Raw genomic sequence first — 21,108 nt, 5'->3', positions numbered from 1 at the left:
GATCAGTTTGGTGGGAATAAAGTAGAAAAGTGTTTGGTGCTCAATAAAAAATGGTTTATAGAAGAAAGTGAATGATGCCAGGTGGTGAGGTAAGTGTTACTCATTTATGTGTGTGCTCTGTCAGGAAATAGAGCATACGTGGTCATGTCAGGAATGCGAAAGGCATGGGGCTCACTTGTAGGCTTCGAGAAGGTTCTAGACAGGCCCCCGAGGGCAGAGACATGCAGCTGGCTGGGCCCCTTTCTGGTGGGATCTGAACATCTCCCTTTGATCCTGGACTTGCCCCTTGCCTAGGCAGCTGGTAGAAAAACTGTTTCTAAAGAAAACACATTGGAATGTTCTGGAATGTTGTAGGCCTGGGAGATCACAAAGAAGACCTGTGCATACACCAACCATACTGTGTTACCTGAGGCCTTGGAGCGCTGGCCTGTGTCCATGTTTGAGAACCTCCTGCCACGGCACCTGGAGATCATCTACGCCATCAACCAGAGGCACCTGGATGTGAGCATCAAGGGTGCAGGTGGCAGCTTGGGGGTGCTGCCCCTCAGATGACCCCTCCTGTCGTTGGGGGTGGAGATGGTGGGATGTACCTGCACCTGGCAGAAGTGGAGGGCCCTCCCGTCCCCCACATGGGGTCATCTGACCTGGGACACATTCCGTAATAGGACTTTGGAGTCCCAGGGCAGTCGCTTGGCAGAGCTGATGGCTTGTCCCCACACCTAGACCCCTGCAGTGTATGTGGGAGTTGTGGATTCAAGTCTTTTTAAAATGTTACCATTCCTGAGTGGGGCCTCACATGTATCTTTTCCTGAAATGCCTTTGTCCTAGGACATCATAGTGGCATTTGGGTGATTTGGAAACAAAGCAGCATCTGTTTTATCTCTGTTGCCTGGAGACAGCAGAATGGTACAAGAATAGGGCACCTTAGGGGCAGCCCCTGTGGCGCAGCGGTTTAGCGCTGCCTGCAGCCCAGGGCGTGATCCTGGAGACCCTGGATCGAGTCCCACGTCGGGCTCCCTGCATGGAGCCTGCTTCTCCCTCTGCCTGTGTCTCTGCCTCTCTCTCTTTCTATCTGTCTCTACGAATAAATAAACAAAATCTTTTAAAAGAAAAAGAAAAGGGCAACTTAGAATCCCGATGTGTTGTAGTTCAGTTTTTTGTTTTTTGTGTTTTTAAAGATTTTGTAATTATGGGAGAGAGCAAGCAGGGGCATGAGTGAGGGGAGGGACAGAGGTAGAGGGAGAAGCAGATTCCTTGCTGAGCAGGGACCTGATGCGAGGCTTGATCCTGGGACCCCAGGATCATGACCTAAGCTGAGCACAGACCCTTCACTGACAGAGCCATCCAGGAGCCCTTATAGTTGAGTTTTTTCACCTTTTGGTAAAAAAAAAGTAGCTGTTCACAACTGGTCAGGCTGTGGTTAAACCCTGCCTAGGCCAGGAGGGCAGCACTCTTGTCTTTTCCTTGTGAGTCACATGGCACACCTTAGCACCAAGGCCCTCTGACTGGCAGGACAGCTTTGCTGAGTCCAGTCCCGCAGTCGGCTCAGGCTCTTCCCTGGGTGGCGGCAGCAGGGAGGAGCTTCCTCCTGCACTCAGGGCTCTGGGAGGTGCATCCTGGGAGCTTGAATGCACATCCAGGGTGCAGCAGCCTCGGGATTTCCTTGGAGGAGGTGGAACCAGCCGCACGGGCCCGTGGGCCTCCTGCTCACAGCTCTCTGTCTCGGCAATAGCACGTGGCTGCCCTGTTCCCCGGGGATGTGGACCGCCTGCGGAGGATGTCTGTGATCGAGGAGGGGGACTGCAAGCGGATTAACATGGCCCACCTGTGTGTGATCGGGTCCCACGTGGTCAATGGCGTGGCAAGGATCCACTCGGAGATCGTGAAGCAGTCTGTGTGAGTGGGGCCAGTATTTGCCCTGAGCTGGGTATGCTTCCTTCCCAACCCCACATCTGCCTCTGGGGATTGTTAGCCGCAGTGGCTGGGGCACAATTGCTCTGCTGCCCTCAGGGGCACTGACCGAACTGCGTAGGATGTATCAGTGGGTGCCTAGAGACACTGAGGCCTCCAGCTCAGCAGGTGATGTTGAGGTGTGGAGCCTTCTGTCACCAGTGCCCACCTCTGTTCTGTGTCCTCTCCCTCCATCACTGCTAGTCAGGTGCCAGAAGTGCCCCCTTCGGGACAAGGGCCCCATGCCTAGACAGCATGGAGGTTAGGGCAGGAAGAGCCAGGGCTCATCAGCGAGAGGAAGGAGGAATTCCCTACCCTTGCTTGGCAGGTTGTAGTCTTGGAACTCCTTCCCTCCATCCTTGACCCAGACGTGTATGGAGCACCTCTGTGAGCACCAGGTAGATGCCAAGCAGCTCTGTCCATGTGGGGCTTCTGTGTTCCTAGTGCTCACCCAAGGGTTTTGTGTTTGAGTCTTTAATTCTTACGGCAAAGCTCTCAGTGGGGTGTGTCCCCGGTTACAGATGAGGAAACTAAGCCCTGGTTCTCAGGCTCTGCAGCCTACACATCTCCAGTGTCACGGTCACTGTGGAAGATGGCCAGTCCATGCTGCCGCCACTGTGCTTATCACCATGTGGCCAGGTGTGCAGTGCTTTGAATGTGCTGTGGGCCCACTGTCCTCAAAGCATGCGGTAATGCTAACTGCTCTGTGCCCTTTAGAAAACAGCTTCATGATCTTCCAGGGGATTTCCTTATGTTCTCTTGCTCACCTTATTCAAAACACAGGGTTTGTGATCCTTGCCTGTTTCCTGTTTTAGCTTTAAGGATTTTTATGAGCTGGAGCCAGAGAAGTTCCAGAATAAGACCAATGGCATCACACCCCGACGGTGGCTGCTGCTGTGTAACCCGGGGCTGGCCGACACCATCGTGGAGGTGAGATCAGCTGCCTTTGAGTCTCCAGGCAGCTGTGGGCACAGGTAGCACCTCAGCTCTTGCCCATCACCAGCAGGTGCCAAGGGGATAGCGATCACTCCTTTATGTGTTGACCAGCAGTGGCTCTTGGCTGGGGACGAGTGGGGTCAGATTTGGGAGGCACTGGGCCAGGCTGGACAGTTAGTCAGTGACCCCAGGTGCTATGCTGCCTTGAGAACACAGTGGGTGGCTGCAGGGTGGCGTCTGGTGAGAGACTGCCACAGGGACGCTGCCTGTCCTTGCTGTGTATGTCAGGGAAGGCGTCCCTGGGAAAGGAAACGGGATGGCACAGTGCAGATCCAAAGGGCTAACAGGAGGGAGCTGGGAGCACTGAATCTCTCCTTGGGTGGAGGGCTGTGGTCTAGGACCTGGAAGGCCAGCAGTGCTCGGGACCTGGTGAGGCAGGCAGGAGGAAGACAGGTCTTGGAGATGACCAGGGCATTTGGAGGCCAGGAGTTTTCCTTATTATCCTAAACTAGCAACAGGGAGACTTAGCTGGGGACTTGATGAGAGGTGCATTTGGACCTACCACCCAATCAGGAAGTCGCTGGAGGGTGCAGGCCTTGGGGTTGGGTGAGGAGCCACTGGCCCCCCGTGGTCCCTCAGGTTTGTGGTGTGTCTGTGAAGGGGACAAGACAAGGGGTCTGCATGATTGTTGGGGATGTTTGAGCTTGACCAGACTGCAATGTCCAGGTTGGGGAGCAGGCCCAGGTCTGATTGAGAGATAGCCCCGGGTAGGGTGGCCTCTGGTGGTTGTGGCCATGGTGTGGAGGTGTTTCCTGACAGCCAGGTGTTGTAAGAGAGATGCAGGCCTGGGGCCAAGCCAGAGCAGATCCAGGGAGGAAAGCAGAGATAGGGATGACAAAATGGGAGGACGGTCTCCAGGTGAGTCCCACAACAAGCAGAAACCATGTGTCCCTTTATGATCCTGCAGAAAATCGGGGAGGGTTTCCTGACTGATCTGAGCCAGCTGAAAAAGCTGCTGCCATTGGTTGATGACGAGGCACTCATCAGAGATGTGGCCAAGGTGAAGCAGGTAGGCCCAGTGTGGGACAGCAGTCCCGTATCACCTGGGTATCAGACCCGGGTGTCCACCAAGTCCACCTACCCCACTCAGTGCTCAGGTCACGAGGAGGCAGGCGGGCAGGTGCAGATCCTAGAGCGGCCCAAGCACACCGTTGCCTCACACCCTGCCGGAAATGCTCATCCACGGGAGGCACTCCGAGAGTCCAGCCCGTCCTGGCATCTCCGCACGCGGCATGCCAGTGGGTTGCACAAGAGCCTCTTCCCAGGGCAGCCAGCCTCGCAGCCAGACCAGCTGGGGCCCCTGGAGCTCTCCAAACCTGACAGGTGGCAGCCATGACCAAGAACGTGGCCCCTCCTGAGCCTGCCTCTCTGGCTGGGCTGCCACATGGTATTAGGACCCAGAAATAGTCCCTCATCTTGAGTCTTCACGCCCAGCCTGCCCCATGTGTGTCCCTTTAGACCACACTCACAAGTCCCTTTCCTTCTGCTTTTCTTACTCTTCTGCTTCTGTGCAGATTTGCTTTTTGGTCTAGTTTCCCATATATTTCTGTCGCTCCTGGTGTGCGCCCACATTCAGAATCCCTGCCCGATCCCCCCATCCTCGGAAGGCCTCCAGGAGCTTTTGCTCTGCTTTGTGGCTGGATGAGGGACAGACATGTCCCCTTGGCCCTGACCTTGAGGACTCGGGGTTGGAGTATCCCTGTCCTTTCTTCTCCCCAGGAAAACAAGCTGAAGTTCTCTGCCTTCCTGGAGAAGGAATACAAGGTGAAAATCAACCCCTCGTCCATGTTCGACGTGCACGTGAAGAGGATCCATGAGTACAAGCGGCAGCTGCTGAACTGCCTGCACATCATCACACTGTACAACCGTGCGTGTCCCTGGGGTCACCCCACGGGGCTCAGGGGCTGGTTGATGTATTCAGTTTAGTGTTCAGTTCCGTTTAGTTGTTAGCTCTTAGACTTGTCTTGAGTTTTTTGGAAAGCTCTTACTTGCTAGAGACATTTAAAGTATGTTTACCAAAAGTGAAATAGTACATGTTGCTTTATGCATGTACCTTAAACTATTTCAGCAGCATTCAGTTACAGGGGCAAATAGGAATCAAAGAGCCCCTAAAAGTGAATATAAATATTTGCTAGGTTTATAAATAGAATAAAGCTTTAGGGAAAAACTTTGATTTTAGAATTTTGTAATTTAACGCAGTGACTATTAATTTTGAAAACCAAAGGAACCACAAATGCTCTTTTCAAGATATAAAGCTCCTCTCAAGAACATCAGAGCTCCCATTATCCGTAAATAAGACTTGGTCAGGTGCAGGAAGCCGCTTATGTGTGGACAGTTAAGTAACAGGATAGATAATGTTCCGGTTAAGTGTTTCTGATGCTCCTGCCTCCCTCCCTCCAGGAAAGGCCCCAGGTGAGGGCCCATCTGTGCACGTGGCTGAAGGAGGCGCTTCACGATGCCTCCCTGGCCAGAAGCAGCAGTTCACAGAGGCCTTGTTTTGTTTTGTTTTCTTTGCTATGGTTTTCTTCGGTGGTTGGGATTTTCTGCCTTTTCTTTTCCAGTTTCCCAGCGGTGTGCCTGGGCCTCTGTTGGAACCACTGTCAGTCCCCTGTCTGTGAGTGGCTGCGCACCCCTGCCCTCCCTCCCACGCAGTCCTAGGCTCTCTGTGTGGGCCTGTGGGCTTCCCAGTATGGGCCGCTTCTGGGTCCTGCAAGCCCCGCTCTTGTACCAGGCAGGCAGCTGGGGGCTTGTGCCGTTTCCACCCCATCATCTGTGCTGCTGTCCCTGTCCCCGACTCCGTCTCCGTCTCTTCTGTGGATGAACACATTCAGTGCTCACCACCAGTCCTTTTTGCAAAGCCCTTCTGCTTGGATTTCCCTCTGGCTTACTCCAGCCGCTCGTGGGAACTGCACTCTGAGTTCTTGCTTATTCAGGACATGTAGGACAGTTTGCAGGTGACATACTAGGCTTCACTTTCTTTATTGGAACATCTTTTAGGTCCGTCCCTGCACTGTCCAGAGGGTGGGACATTGGCATGTCGTAGTGTCAAGTGCATGTGCTGACTCTCTGTGCCAGGTGTTGTGGGTCAGTTTTCCTGGATGCTCAGGGCATTCTGAATGCATTGGCTGAGGTCCTGTATTATTTCTAGGAAGGTCTTTCTTTTTTCTTTCTTTCTTTCTTTTCTTTCATTTTGTTTCTTTTCTTTTCTTTTCTTTCTTTTTTTTTTTTTTAACAACAGATACTCAATTTCTCAAAAAGGTTGAGTTAAGCATCGCAGTGGTGACTTCAACCTCAACTCAGGGCTTAGTACTGATGGAGGTAATCTGCTTAACAGTCTCAGATCAGTGGGTCACCTGTGGATCCTCATCTGAAAATGATCCCAAGTCTTAGGACCTTCACCACACGGAATTTTTCTTGAACTGGTCCTTCATTTTGAGATTCTTTTCCTTCGTGCTCTGATGAAGTCAACACATACCTATTACAAAGATTTTACATTGCAGCTGGTTAGAGTAATTCTAATTCGGTGAATTGGCCACCTTTGGTTCCCTGGGTGTCTTCCCAGAGGCTTCCTGCCTGACTTGTTCCCTGGGGAGAGTGAACGGCAGTGAGTCAGGAACAGGAGTTGGGTGTCTGAGGCTCTGCTGTAGTTGCAACCGCGTCTGCCTCAAAGAGCTCCAGGAAGGTTTCTTGAAGGGTATTTTAAACATTTGTTTGGTGCCGCTATTTTGGTTTCCTCCTTCCCAGACTCCAGCGAGGTATGTGCTGGCTTCCTTCTACCTATCTTCTTCTTGTCTCTTGATTTCTCTCCAGACATTACCAAAGGTATTTCCTTTTCTGCCATCTTGTCCGCTTTTTCTTGTTTCCATCCTGTGTGTGTGTGTGTGCGCGTGTGTGTGTGCGCGCTTTAGTGTCTCGCCTCCCTCTCGGCGTCTTTTCACCTCTGTGTCCTGCAGGTCTCATTTCACGCACTGCCGTTTCCTAGCCTCCCCCTGGTATCTTGGTTGGGCGCTGTGGACTCTTTGGAGCGGATGAGCTGATGCCATCACAGGCTGCAGATTCTTACAGGGAGGCCTGTTCCCCTTCTCGTCCGTCTATAGCCAAGCGGCAGATTCTTGTTACTGGCTGAATCTGCACCGCCCAGGGCTACCAGCAGGGGCTCCATGGAGCCCAGGGCAGCCACCGGCTTCCTCTGTCTCCCCAAGCCCAGGCTGGCAGGAGGCCGTCTGCCCTGGCCCCTGACTTCTGGCTCCCAGGATGTTGGACCCTCCCAGCAGGTTTCCCTAGGGGAGAGGCCCAGGTGAGGTCTGCCTTCCTGTACCCCAGGACTCCGGCTGGCCCTGCTGACAGCTCCCCTGGGGGTTGGGTCCCAACATCCCACCCACCTGGGGAGTTTGTGTGTTTTTCTGAGTTTTGGTGAAAATGGAATTTGTGTTTTGTTTTTTCCTCATTTCCCCATTGTTCGTCTGATTGCCGGAAGTGGGAAATTTCAGAACTAAGGGACAGCCATGTTCTTGGTAGGACCTGGAGTCTGTGGTTAGAGCTCAGCCATGATTCTCACTGCTCTGGTTGGCTCCTGACCTCTGGTGAATGCGCTGCAAAGTTGCCTCACCCCTCTCTGTAGACACCTCGGCACCTCTCCGTTATACACTGAGGGCCAGGGGCTTGTGCCCTGACCCTCTGGCTGCCCCCGTGCAGGAGAGTTTCAGGGTCTCACTCATGCCCCTCAGGGGGTGGCAGTGCCAATTCTATGATCCCAGAGTCCCCTCTTTTCCAAGTATCCATCATGTGCAGAGGCCTTGACAGACAGTGACTAGACCCAAGCCACCCTCCTGCTTTGGGCTGTTGTGGGAACAGAGGTACAGCTTTTCCTGTGAGTCTTTTGGAAGAATTTGTTCCTGGGCTCCTCCCTCACCAAAGTGGGATATAAATGCAGAATCTAGGGGGCTTATACCCTTTTTGTAAGCAAGAGTTCCCAGCAGACACACAGGGGCCCGCTGGCTGTACCCTACCACGTGTATTGGGGTTGCTCTGACCCCCAACAGGAGGCTGATTGGCACACCACATCCCAGAGCAGGGCTTTGTCAGGCTTTAGTGCCTTATTTGAATCTCTCATTTGTCCTGCAGGAATAAAGAAGGACCCAGCCAAGGCCTTTGTGCCCAGGACCATCATGATTGGGGGCAAGGTGAGGTGATATCCTCTTTGCTCCTTGCTTGGTATTTAACTTGAATGCACAAACCACCATGCTTTTTATGCTAACCTGAGTGCCAGTTGCCTGGTGGGCCGGACACTGCAATGGCTCAGAGCCAGCACACACATGGAACACCAGAGGTCCTTACTTCCCCAGGTGTGCTTGTGGACTGAGGTGACTCAGTGTCCATCAGCTCAGCAATAGGAGGGAGCTGCATGGGCCCCCTGCCTGCCAAGCACATGAAAGTGGGAGGTCTGCAGCCCCAGGGGGCTTGCTGGCCTTCCATCTGATAGGGCAGTGCCATTCCTTGCATAACCACCACTCTTCTGCACCTGTGCCTGCTCTTAGGCCCCAGCATGCTGCCCACTGACTGCCTTGCACTCGTGTGCTGAGTGGGCGTAGATTGCTGGCTGCTCCATCAGCCAGATGTGCAGCTGCTGGGAGCTCAGCCTAGCTTTATTTCCTGTGTTCACAGTGGTGCATGCTTTTGGACATGCAATCGAGGAGTCCTAGTATGCTGCCGTGACTCCTTGGTGGGTCTCCTCTCCACGCTCTAGGGCCGGTATCCCCATCCTCTGCCACTTTTCCCCAAAAGCCTCAGCATCATCAGAGAACATGAGGACACTGTGGGGTGTTGCTAATTCATGAGTAGCTATGGGGCAGAGCCCGGGCACTGTGCTCCACCAGCTGAAGCACACATGAGGGTGGACAGGAGGTTTGAGCACCTGTCTGGGGCCAGCAGACGAGGGCACCTCCTTGGCCCCCAGCCCTCCCCCAGCACCGGCCATTTCCTCAGCCCAGGGTGCGGGCTTTCCAGCAGTCTTTTTTTTTTTTTTTTTTGGCTTTTAAAAAAAATTTTATTTATTTATGATAGTCACACAGAGAGAGAGAGAGAGACAGAGACATAGGCAGAAGGAGAAGCAGGCTCCATGCACCGGGAGCCCGACGTGGGATTCGATCCCGGGTCTCCAGGATCGCGCCCTGGGCCAAAGGCAGGCGCTAAACCGCTGCGCCACCCAGGGATCCCTCCAGCAGTTTTTAAAATATTCATTACTAAGATTTTTCAGCTTGGAGAAAAGTAGAAAGAATGGTAATAGTATCCATACACCTATCCCAGACTCCTTCGGGACCATTTAAGAGTTGGTTCCAGATGTAGTATCACCTGTAAATGCTTCACCCGTGTTCCCAATGATATTTTCCTCCCAAACCACCGCAGATACAGGCTCTTTCTACCACCACCACATGATAGGGTCTTCACATGTAGATGGCAAAGTCCTAAGTATCTGGAGCAGTTTGTTTGGCTCTGGACCCTGGCAAGGGCCTAAGCTGGCCACTGCTTGCTGTCTGCTGAATCTCATCATCGGGAGCTTCCCACATGCCTGCATCCTCTCTGTCTGCAACTGATTTGCTATGGAGGTTGGGTTGTGTGTCTTCCCCAGACACCCGTCTGGCATGTCCTAGTATGTTCCTTAGTTCCCGGTTTCTGAGAAGTGGGTAGTTCTAAAAGTCCTCCTCCTTTGATCTCATTTCTAAAGAACTGACGAGTCAGAACAGGTTTGAGGCTGACAGGTTTCAGCACAGGCTGAGGTAGCACATGTGGCGGGTAGCCCCGGCCCAGCATGACCACAGTGATCAGCACAGGCCCCAGGACCCTCTGAGGACCCTGTGCTGCCCTGAGCACAAGTGTGTTCATGCTGAATTTCCTGTCCGTGTCCAGGCGGCCCCCGGTTATCACATGGCAAAGATGATCATCAAGCTGGTCACATCCATCGGCAACGTAGTCAACCATGATCCTGTTGTGGGCGACAGGCTCAAAGTGATCTTCCTGGAGAACTACCGAGTGTCTTTGGCTGAGAAAGGTAGGCCCTGGGGGGCTGCATGAGGCAGGAAAGCCCGCTCCTGCCCGAGTATGAAATGGGTGGTCGCTGCTGGTCAGGCAGATGAACGCTGCCCTGGCCACCAGGCTCTTCTGGCCAGCGGTGACCTTGGTTCTAGCAGTGAAAGGCTTTGGGGGACCTCCCTGCCCATCACTTAAGTGCAGAAAATGATTGTCCACCACCGACATCCTTTGTTTCTATCCTTCCTCACTTACTGTGACCTTGCTCCTCTCCTGTCCTCTGTTCCCCAGCATTCTTTCCTGCTCTTCCAGCTTGTTCTTGCTGGCAGGATATGCTTCCAGGGTGGGCCTCCTCCCACCCCCTGAGGATGCTTCTGCTGTCAGCCTCTGTGTGCTCTCAAGGGCCTTGCCAGCCTCCGATCTGGGCTGGCATCTGCCTCTTCCAAGGCAGCTGGGGCCTGGTGTCCCACCCCATGTTGAGAGTTTAGTCTGGGGCTGTCCTTCAAGGGCGTATGCTGCCATCTGGGGCAGTTCCTGCAACCAAATATGCCTTGGAGTGTGACTGTCCTGAGCTGGACAGGGCTTTCTAAACTGGCCACTCCCTGAGGCCCTGGCAGGAACCTGGAAAACCTGAGCCTGGAATCCTGGCTCAGAGCAGTAGGCACTTCTGTAACTCCCCAGCTGCTGCCCTTTGCACTGAATAACTCTCCCCTCTCAGGCCAGCTCGGCCGGGTCATCAGACGGTCTCTGGTCCCTCAGCTGTCACAGACCATACACGGCTTAGGGTCAGTACTGTGGTTCTTCACTGAGCTTCTGAGGTACCTTACAGCCCTTTGCTGCCTGGAACTCCTCCCTCCTCGCTGTTCTCTGGGGCCAGCTGGCTCCCAGGCACCTTTAGAACCGGCCTTGGGGTTCCTGGTGTGGAGTCTCAGAGCCAGGGTCTGGATCCCCCAAGTGCTCCCCAGCTCTTGAACTTGCTGCAGCAGAGGGTCTGCTGTCACGTCAGCTCATGGGGGCTGGAGATGCCCGTATCTGCCTACCCTGGTCCTTGGCCTTGAACAAAGGCTGGACTCTGACCTTTGCTGACCCTGAGTGCCAGCCACATCAGCTCCACGAACACGAGGAGAACGTGGGGGCAGGGATGCCAAGGCAGAGTAGGACGAAGCCTTAAGGCCCAGCATTTGGGTGGTCATCATGGCGGGCTCTGCCCAGTCTGAATACAGCATAGGGGGGCTTGTGTGCATGTGAAGACAAGGAAATCACCCCACTCTCCTACTTCTTTGGTTCTTTAAGAGTCTAGATTCTGAAGTGCCCTGAGGAGCCTTATGGGCTGATGGCAGGAGACAGAACTACTGATGTGGTAAAAGGGAATGATAACGCCCAAGGCCAGAACCACAGGCCCCTAGACGATGGTTGGGCCTGGTCCCTGGAAGCTTTCAGAACACAGGTCTTCTGCTACCTTGGGTCTTCTCAGGAGTCACCATCTTGGCCTCAGATGGCCCTGGATCAGGAACGGAAGTCCTTACAGGCCAGCAGGAGTGAGCTGCAGGGCTCAGGCCCATCCTGGAGTGGACAGGAGGTGGTGCCCGCTCTGGGAACACCAGCCATGGGCTGGAGGAGGGCGTGTGGTATCCCTACACAATTCCCCTTGCTCTTGTGCTGTGAGCAGCCTGTGATGACGTACCTTCTCGTCCACCTGCTTGCAGTGATCCCCGCGGCAGACCTGTCACAGCAGATCTCCACGGCGGGCACCGAAGCCTCGGGCACAGGCAACATGAAGTTTATGCTCAATGGGGCCCTCACTATTGGCACCATGGATGGCGCCAATGTGGAGATGGCCGAGGAAGCCGGCACTGAGAACCTCTTCATCTTTGGCATGCGTGTGGAGGATGTCGAGGCCCTGGACCAGAAAGGGTGTGTGTCTTTCCCTCTGCCATTGAGGGCACAGCAGCATCCTGGGCACTGCTTGGAGCATGGGGGGGTGGGTAGTGGGGGTGGAGCTGAGAGGGCTCTGGGAGCCAGGCCTGCACTTGCTGGGGGAGAGGCCCGCCTGGTGGATGGGTGGCTGTGGCATGGTGGCCGAGCTTCCCCCCGTCCAGAGCTCCCATGGGCTGTCCCAGGAGGCTGGCTTGGGCGGCAGCTGGCTGCTCTGTGCTGGTCTCCACTGGCCCAGTCTGGGTTCAGAGAGAGTTTTTAAAAGGGCAGAAGACGCCCGTCTCTGGAGGGAAAGCCTTGAGCACTCTGGGCCAGTGTGGGGATTTGGGGCTGGCCTACTGCTGAGATTCCCTGGCCAGATTCTGTACAGTAACCCTATGGTCTTGGAATAATTTCAGGTTTACAGAAGAGTTGCAGAGAGAGCACAGAGCTCCGTAGACCCTTCTGCTAATTCCCCTGTTGCTTACAACTTCTAGAGTGGAACATGGTCAGAATGAGCTCACCAATAGTGGCGCAGTGTCATTTATTAAAGTTCATGCTTCATTCACTGCTTCCCCACGAATATCCTTCTCTGTCCCCGGTTCGCGTCCAGGGCACCCCCGTGTTTTGACGGCAGGTCTTCTGTCTCCTTTAGTCTATGACATGTTCTCAGCCTTTCCTCATGTTTCATGACCTCCGATACTCTCGAGTCTGGCCCCAGCTTGATTCTGAGCAACAGTTGAAAAGACAGAATTGCCTAACTGCCTAAAAGTTCTCAGGGAAATTGGTGAGGCCTCAGGGACCAGCTGAGTGAAAACCCAAATGTCACCTAAAGTCACACTTGAGAGTGAGCCAGATGGCTCAACCTGAGAGCAGCACACTCCCCCCATGTGTCCTTTTCCACCTGCTTCTCATTTGGGCTCTCTGCCCTATCCCATGTCCTGGAAACTCACATGCTTCCACCCCCCAGACTCCCTGATAGCCGTGGCCCTACAGGTGAACACCTGGTTTTCCTGGTCATTGTCATGGCGCCAAGAGGCAGGGTGGTGGCAGGGAGCAGGGTCAGAGGTAGAGACGGCGTGCAGCAGGCAGGTTCTCAGGCAGCCTGCCGCCATCAGAGCATGGTGGCGGTGCACGTGCGACCGCAGGTCTTCCAGTAACCGCGTTTCTGTGAGCCGGGAGCCCTGGGATTCAGTCTGCATGTCGGGCGCATTGCTGCCTCTTCAGGGCCCAGCAGTGCGTGTGGCCGGGCTGCCAGTGCAGGCCTCCCAGGCCTGGAGCCATCTGGGACCAGGGGTTGCGTGCCCCGTACAGACACGCCGCCCCTGCCCGCAGAGGCTGACACCTGGCGCCCCCTCCCTGCAGGTACAATGCCAGAGAGTACTATGAGCGCCTGCCCGAGCTGAGGCAGGCTCTGGACCAGATCAGCAGCGGCTTCTTCTCTCCCAAGGATCCACACTGCTTCAGGGATGTTGTCAACATGCTGCTGAACCACGACAGGTTCGTTCTTATGTCCCTTCCTACCGGCAGGTCACACAGGTGGGTCATCTTCCTGGTGGGTGGTAGGCTGTGCTTTAGGGGTGACCCCCGGCCTCCCAGCCCAGCCTCCCAGGCAGAGGCTCAGACCATTGACCTGGACCGGCTCAGCCACAACCAGGGCCTGCAGGGGCCTCTGCAGGTGCTTAAAGGCAGGGGCACCCTGGCGGTAGGGATTGCCAGCTCATGGTCCACCCTTGCCGGCACTGGTTGGCCCCCCAGAAGGGCATGGTGAGCAGAAGGTGGCTTCTCGTGGGGCTGGTGGAGGCAATTCCTGAGCTCTCTCTTCCCCAGAGAGAACGGTGGTGTGGGCAGGATGCCCCAGAAACTTCTGGAAGGCGGTAGGGCAGGGGGCTGTGCTTCACAGTCCCAGCTGAGGCAGATGTTGGGCAGTGTGGAATTACCCTGTGACACAAATTACAACGTAGTTAATGTTTTGTTACAATGTGTCTACACGTGGTTATAACGTCCCTGCAAGTCAGCAGTGCTGCCTGTCCTCCTTGACGGTTCTTTGCTCCACCCTGTTGGGAAGAGCTGAATCTGCTAAATGCTGAGAACTGACCTGTTCCACTCTCGGTTGCCTTTGGGTTGGTTTCCTCTGTTGCTCTTCAGTGAGGGCTGTGAGCAGGTGTCAGACCAAATGGCAGCCCCCCACGTCACAGGGCTAGGAGTGTGGCCCTGGCTCAGACTGTGATCACGGAAACATTGTTCATGGTTTCGTGAATTGTCTGCATTTCCTTGTTCCCAAGTCCTACAGTTTTGTCCACCACATCCTTTCCCTATAGATCACCAGGTCTCGGCCCAGGTGGGCCCTGGGAACAGATGGCTGCTCGGAGCCTCGCTGTCATCCTGGGAGGTGGGGTCAGCAGGAGGCCTCTCCGCCTGTGCTGTTCAAAGGGACCCCAGCCCCCAGCCCCACCGGGGACGATGCATTGTTTACAATCCCTTCTTTAAAGAAACGGCTTACGACAAGGTTTTTATAGGACAGTATCCCCAGATCAGAAGTACTACTCATAGAGCTACTCTGCGGCCTGATAGACGCCATCATCCCGAGGTGTGGGAACTGGAGTGGCTGTAGTCTGGTGGCCCGTTAGCCAGTCTCTGGCTTGTTACCTACCACGGTGGCCTAGTCTCCTATCTCCCGTTTCAGGTTCAAGGTGTTTGCAGATTATGAAGCATACGTGGCATGCCAGGCCCAGGTGGACCAGCTGTACCGGGTATGACTGTAGGGCCCCGGAGCTGGTGGGGCAGCCTAGCAGGGGAGCAATGGGCGACATCTCTGAGGTCCAGTCCTGGGAGGCCACGGTTCATCCTGTGGCCCAGGGCAGGGTGGCTGGGGGTTTGTCAGGCTGAGGTGCCTCGTGGACGCGGGCTGGCCAGGGCTGCTTCATCACTTCCTGCTCAACCCCTGGGGCCAGGCTGCCATCCACGCTGGCATCTGCGTGGCCAGTCACACCAGCACAGAAGGCAAGTGAGTGGGGCAGGAGTTTCCTTTGTGCGGACGGCAGAGGCAGCCCCAGCCCATGGTCTGAGTTCCCCTGCAGCGTCATCGGGAGGGTGGGGGGGTGGGTGCAGAGCCACGAAGACGTGTGTGCACAGAAAAACTGGTTTAACTGTGAGAATGCCCGCTTCCTAGAAGGGTGCAAGCTTCTGTGTTAAGTAGAGGGAGGGACACATAGCCGTAAGGAGTGGCCTTTGTGAGGCCAGGCCGCCGCAACCAGCTCCCTGCTCCTTAACGAGGTGGACAAGGGCCCCCCTCATCCATTTCTGTGTGGAGCATGTGCCAGCCTGTACCCTGAGGGATTGGGCACATCCATGCGGGGTCTCGTAGTCATAAGGGCCTGAGCCTGGGAGGTGAAGGAGGGTGTCCGTCCCTCATACCCACTGCCTCCCCTTCCTGGGGTTTTCTGGACACCCAGCCCGTGCGCCTCACCGGGGGTGGCAGTGGGAGAACTCTGGCTGTGCGCCGAGTTGTGAGATGGATTATTAACCAGGTTCTTGGATGAGGCCTGAGGGGTGTGTGTGTTCCTGATGCTACGGTCCTGGCCCCCCCACCCCACCCACAGGGAAGCTGCCTGCCCTTGGGGACCTGTCAAAGAACAGGGGATCCCGGGAAACCAAGTGACCCGGCAGGGCTCTGGGGGAGCCTTTGCTCCTGACATGGGCCTCAGCAGTCTGCCCTTTCTGGAAGGCTCCTTTCAGTGCTGGCTCATTTGGGGGCGGGGGGGTGGTGAGCTGTGGACGGGAGAGCCCCTGGATCCACTTGGTGGTTGAGTACTTGCTTGCTGGTGTTTGTCACACCAGCCGTGCCCTGAGGTTGTGGCACATTTTGAGGCTCTTTGCCCCTCTATCTAGTCATTTGGTAGCTTTTCTGGTCAGCGAGGGGTTGATGGCCACTTCCCTTTGTTCATCAGGCTGCCTGGAGGCTGAGAGCTCATCCGGGAATAGTCCAGAAGGCTATCCTGTGTGGTGCCTGAGATCACTCAGCCTGTCCTTCCCTCTGCAGAACCCCAGGGAGTGGACCAAGAAGGTCATCAGGAACATCGCATGTTCGGGCAAGTTCTCCAGCGACCGGACCATCACGGAGTACGCCCGAGACATCTGGGGCGTGGAGCCCTCCGACCTGCAGATCCCACCCCCCAACCTCCCCAGGGATTAGCCCCCTCCCGGCCACCGCCTGCTTGTTGCAGGGTTGTTTCTGGAGAGCCTTGAGGATCGTGGTCGTGGCTTAGGGTGAGCCAGGAAGGAAGGGTGCAAGAAGTGAGATGCTCCCCAGTGTCCTGCAGGAAAGCAGAGCGCACAGCCCCGGCCAGGGTGCCCCGCAGCTATAGCTCACCTACCTGAGGAGGTGGGGAAGTGGGAGCCGCGGGCTGGGCTCCTCTGAGAACTTGCACGCACCTGGCAGTGAGCTTGTTTTTAGCTTTTTTTTTTTTGTGCATGTGTGTGTTTTTTTTGTTTTTAGCTTTGAGCCTCTGGATTCTGGGGTCTGGGCAGGCAGCTGTGGCCAAGCCCGGGGAGCTGGCCACAGCTGTGGCCTCCTGGTGTCTGCAGCCGCGGCATGGGTGCCCTGGCCCCGGGTTTCCAGACTGATAGATGGGGGAGGACACCCGCGTCTGGCATCTGGGGGTCCTTGGCTAGGACGAGGCTGGCTGATGCAACATTAGGTTTTGCTTTTTCAAGAGGAAAATCAACTTCATGGGAAAACGAAAATGGCTAAAACCTGTTTTTGTTTTAGTAACTAAAGATTGTACTTCTGAAGTTTTGTGCTTGAGAGACAATGCCAGGATGTTTTGCCCAGCCTGGGGCCCCGGGGGTATGCCCCTGCCGTGTCCTGGGGGCTGCGTCTCCTGTCCTTCACTCCAGGCCAGCCTCCCTCGCCCGCCCTTTCTGCCGGCATGCCTGCCATGGAAGGGACGGAGCAGGCCCAGAAGGGAGCCTGCTTTGTACTCTGCCTGGGCGGAGGCTGGTGGGGGCAGCACCCCCAGCACCCTCCCACAGGCTCTGCCCTCACTCCGGGTCCTGACTGCTCACAGAATCGGCCCACAGACGACCTACTCACGTGCACGTCACCAGAGCTGCAGGTCTGCTGGGGAGGCCCGTGTTCAGCGCCTGTGGTCACCCCCCCACCCCCTCCTGCTGTCCTGTCTCTTGGGCCATGTGTGACCATCACTGTGCCACTTACTGTTACTGCCTTGTGTGAGACACCGATTAAACCTTCCTGCCTGTGCTTGGCCGGCCTGGCCCGTGTTCCATTCTGCGCCGTGGGCAGGGTGGGGGCTCATGCCAGGCTCAGGCCTCAGAGCCTCCCTCGGAATGGCCTAGGCCCTGGGATTAAGGACGGACCAGGTTCTCCCACCCCGGCCATGAGAGGAACGTGGAGTATGTGCCAGAATCACCAGCTCGTGAAAGGAGCCTCAGATCTGCCATCAGGGTGTTAGCACTGTTGGTGCAGACTCATTGCTGCTTTTGCATGTCTCTTGTCACCCACTCCTGGCCCTGGGGACGAGGGCACATCCCCCTGGAGCCGTCTGGGATCTGGGGGCGCCTAGTGGCTCCCAGGACACACATGTAAACCACAGAATTGACGGCTGTGCGTGTCTGCATCTGTTCCTTCTGTTCCCCCCTAAGACTGGTTCTGTATCGTTGGGGGTTACAAATGCCACAGCCCACGGTTCGGTTCAGGCTTCGTTAATCACTGGGGGGGGGGGAGGGGCTTGGAACTGATGAACCGCCAGGAGCGAGCGAGGGCCCCGTCCCTGCTTCCTGCTCCTCAGCCCGCCTGTCAGGCCTGTCAGACCTGTCAAAGTACCGCAGCCCAACTTCATGGCCTGCCTCGCCCCCAGGAGGGAGCTGGGGGGGCTCACACAGACTGACGCGGCTGCGCAAGCGGCCCTACCTCGAGGCTTCTGTCACCCGGCACAACAGTTACTGGGGAACACGGTGTGGGGGGGCCATGCGTCTCCCTGAGGATGGGGTGCGCTGCCGCAGGCAGGGCTCGTCCCCAGGGGAGACCCAGGAGGCGGCAGGGGCCTGTCCAACAGGAAGCACATACACCTGGCATGAACACACCTCGGGGGAATCTGTTTCAACCCATTTGTCAGAGGCCTGGTTTCCCGGATGTGAGTATCACTGGGGGCAGCTTGCAGGTGCCTGCCCCTGCGTCGGCACCTGGGCCCCCAGGCAGGCTGAGGGCGAGGCCCTCCATGCCCCGGGGGAATCTGCGCCCCCTCGACTGGAAAGCCCCAGAGCCTCAGGACCTGGAGCAGTCGCCGTTGGAGCAGTGGGTCTAGGGGGTGGGGGGTGGATCCTTGCTCCGCCTTCCTTACCAGACCCAGCGTCCGTCCCCTCACTCCTCAGGTTGCACGGAGCTGGTCCCACTGGGCACAGGGCCACCGGGCAGCAGGGTCTGCAAGGGCGGCCGAAAGGCAGGGAGGCTGCTTTGACCAAAGGTTTGAGCCCCCCCCCCCCACTCCTCTCAGTGGGTGAGCGAGGCCGTGCTCGAGGGCCAGAGCGAGAGATCCCACGCTCTGCTGCCCCAAGGCTCTTCACAGACCGGTGCCAGGGGCCAGCCTGGCATCTGTGGGTGCCACCCCAGAGCCTGCTGAGTGACACCACATCCTGCAAGCCTGCTCCGGGTGAGGTATTTTTAGGGAAACCCCCTCTGTCCCATCTGGAGAGCTGGCCCCTCACAAACACACCTCGCCCCTCCTTGCACAGGCCTCCCCATCCAGAAGGAGAAAAGGCAGCTCCAGGACGTCCGCCCTTGTGGAGCCGCCCCTTCTCCCATGGGCTGGACCCTGAGCAGGGCCTGGGGCAGCTGGAGGTGCCACCAAGACATGACAGATGGATCACCACCACAATTTTATTCTTAAATAAACTCAGTCCAAGGCCAGGTTAGGTGGACAGGTGGGGAGAAAGCAGAGGAAGGGCAGGTCGTGGACCCATCCCCCACTGTGAGGCCCCGGGGAACAAAGGGTGCTGGGGGGAGGGCTGGGACCGCCACCATCTCACGCAGCATGGTCCCCAGACCCCACACCCCCGCCCCAGGACCCCTGGGCCCAGCTCAGCCGGTGTGGGGTCCAGCAGCGGGGGGCCGGCCTGCATGGTCACCGTCTGCCCGACAAGAGCTCAGGTTCAGGGGCAATAAGAGGGATGGGATCACACGCCAACAACCTGTGCCTTCCACGGACAGCCACGCTCCCAGCTGCCCAGGGTGGGCGCCCTGGGTCAGCTGGGCCTCCTCCGCCCGCCCCAGCTGGCATTCGGGTCCTCTGTCCAGGAGCATCCAGGACGCCGTGCGGCCACAGCAGACGGGGAGGGCAGAGGTCTTCATGCTCCTTCAGGCAGCAGGACTCAGTGCTGGCGCCCGGGTTCTGACTTCCCCAGGAACTCCCTAGACAGGACAGGACAACCGTCAGCAGCCACCAGGGTCCTGTGGCCCATGGTCTCCGTCAGCCCATCCCAGGAGGACCAGCACCCACACAGAAGGCCTGAGTGACAGACCCAGGGCACCAGCGGAAAGGCCTGGTCAGACCCCGACCCTGTAGGGGCAGAGACCGGGTCTCGGGCTGCTGTCCTTCGTTCTAAACTCTAGAGCTACACTCCAGGCTTGATTTTCTGGAGCGTGTTCCTCTTGCGCTATGGAAATCCTAGCCCTAGAGCAAAGCCATACTCCTTCAGCCCTCAGGGCCCTGCTGAGGTGGCCACGGCGGGCTGACGGGGGTAGGCTGCCATCAGACTCCCCGAGGGCCGGTCCCGGCACCCCAGTGCCAGCAGCCCCATGAAAGCACCCTGCAGGCCACCGGCACAGCGGGGGCTGCCTGTGCCTGGGATGGGGGCAGGGGGTTGGGCCTCACCCTGTCCACACTGCCCTTGGCCACTGTCTTGCCCTCATGCTTGGGCTCCGCACGTGGGAACGGGATGGGTGCCCACAGCCCAGCCACAGTCCCAGCCCAGACTGGCCGCGGTGGTGCAGCCAGGAGCACAGCCTCCCTCCAAGAAGCAGCTGAGGCCAGACAGGCTTCTGGGAGCTGGCCCGGGGTCTCCCATGTGCTATATGTCCCAGGCCGGCCCCAACAGCTGTGTGGGCACCACAGGGTCTGGCGTGCCCCCCGAGGTGGGTGTCTACGCAGCCTGCACAACCCACGCCTAGGGGAGTCACTGCCCTGTGTGACTGTGGCAGCAGTCAGCACGCAAGCCCTCTGTGGAGATGGAAGGCTCTTGAGTGACAGGAACGCCTGGCCTAAGCCTGCACCACCCAGTGAGTCCCAGGTGGGGGATATCTCACCTCAGTATCCGTGGAAGCTCAGGGCTCCTGTAGATGTACTTGTGCCTGTAGCCAAGGTCTGAGTGAAAGGGGATAAACTGAACTTTGAAGTCTCGGAAGCTTCGAGATGGAGCAGCGATGTTGTAGAGCTGGCACAGGGGAGACATGACGGGTCAGCACCCACAGGCACCTGGTGGTCCCCCTGCAGGCAGGGAGGCCGCTGCCCGGGGAAGAGAACCGGAGCACCCCACCAACAATGCTGCTACCCTGCAGCCAGCCTGGCCAGGGCTGCTGATGAGCACCCAGCCCCCAGCACCTCAGCTAGGGACCCATCCTCACGCCTCTCTCCCAGGTGGCCCTTCCTCAGGGGCGGCCGGCCGTGAGGGGCGCGCTGGCCTGACGGCTCACCCCGGGGCCGGGCTGAGGCCCAAGCAGTGCTGCTGGGAGGCCTGTGCCGGCTACAGGGGGCTTTAGGGGAGGACACCTGCCCGCTGGCACCCCCAGCCCTCCACACTCGCCCCCCGGCCCCAGCATCGCCACACCAGGCAGAACGTCCCCCACGACACTCACCGACACATCTAACGCTGTCTCCAGGCAGCAAAGGCAAAGCAAACTAGCAAAAGCAAACGCGGAGGCCTCACAACACTACGGTCCCCGACAGCAGTCCAACCCCCAAGGTTGTGTATCAAGTGTACCGACTGCGACCCCGTGCTGCGGCCGGGGCATCCTCTCCCCTGAGAGTTGTCTCCCTCTGGCCAACCACCGTGAGCCCTCCTGGCTAAGCAGCTAGTGGTCAGGCTCCGTCAGGCCAGGACCCCTGCACAGGGGCCAGGACCCCCCCTACTCACCCTCTCATCTCCTTTTGCCATCACCGAACATACTGGTCAAGAAGCCCACACCCTCTGACTGCTCTGTGCTCA

General features: G+C 57.1%; 2 protein-coding genes across 10 annotated transcripts in view; one reads left to right on the top strand and one right to left on the bottom strand.

Annotated features, from left to right (window-relative positions):
• Positions 1-17,149, top strand: part of PYGB (glycogen phosphorylase B) — a 53,849-nt gene extending 36,700 nt beyond the window's left edge. For 2 of the 3 annotated variants that reach the window (XM_072793612.1, XM_072793614.1), the window contains exons 10-20: positions 355-501; positions 1,733-1,896; positions 2,766-2,880; positions 3,854-3,955; positions 4,666-4,813; positions 8,071-8,129; positions 9,853-9,994; positions 11,679-11,886; positions 13,252-13,386; positions 14,573-14,639; positions 15,929-17,149. In XM_072793612.1, the coding sequence (XP_072649713.1) occupies positions 355-501; positions 1,733-1,896; positions 2,766-2,880; positions 3,854-3,955; positions 4,666-4,813; positions 8,071-8,129; positions 9,853-9,994; positions 11,679-11,886; positions 13,252-13,386; positions 14,573-14,639; positions 15,929-16,081 (1,440 nt within the window). In that variant the 3' untranslated portion in view covers positions 16,082-17,149. Of the gene's footprint in view, positions 1-354; positions 502-1,732; positions 1,897-2,765; positions 2,881-3,853; positions 3,956-4,665; positions 4,814-8,070; positions 8,130-9,852; positions 9,995-11,678; positions 11,887-13,251; positions 13,387-14,572; positions 14,640-15,836 lie in introns of all 3 variants that reach the window. The other variant, XM_072793613.1, reaches the window with a different exon arrangement.
• Positions 17,150-18,766: 1,617 nt separating this feature from the next.
• ABHD12 (abhydrolase domain containing 12, lysophospholipase) overlaps positions 18,767-21,108 on the bottom strand; it is a 66,507-nt gene continuing 64,165 nt past the window's right edge. For all 7 annotated transcript variants that reach the window (XM_072793617.1, XM_072793615.1, XM_072793616.1 and 4 more), the window contains 2 exons: positions 20,210-20,337; positions 18,767-19,315 (listed from right to left, as the gene is read on the bottom strand). In XM_072793617.1, coding sequence (XP_072649718.1) covers positions 19,276-19,315; positions 20,210-20,337 — 168 coding nt within the window. In that variant the 3' untranslated portion in view covers positions 18,767-19,275. The remainder of the gene's footprint in view (positions 19,316-20,209; positions 20,338-21,108) is intronic.

Source organism: Canis lupus, chromosome 22 (assembly GCF_048164855.1).
Source record: "Canis lupus baileyi chromosome 22, mCanLup2.hap1, whole genome shotgun sequence".
Classification (NCBI taxonomy): Eukaryota; Metazoa; Chordata; class Mammalia; order Carnivora; family Canidae; genus Canis; species Canis lupus.
This window is presented reverse-complemented; position numbering and strand designations above follow the sequence as displayed.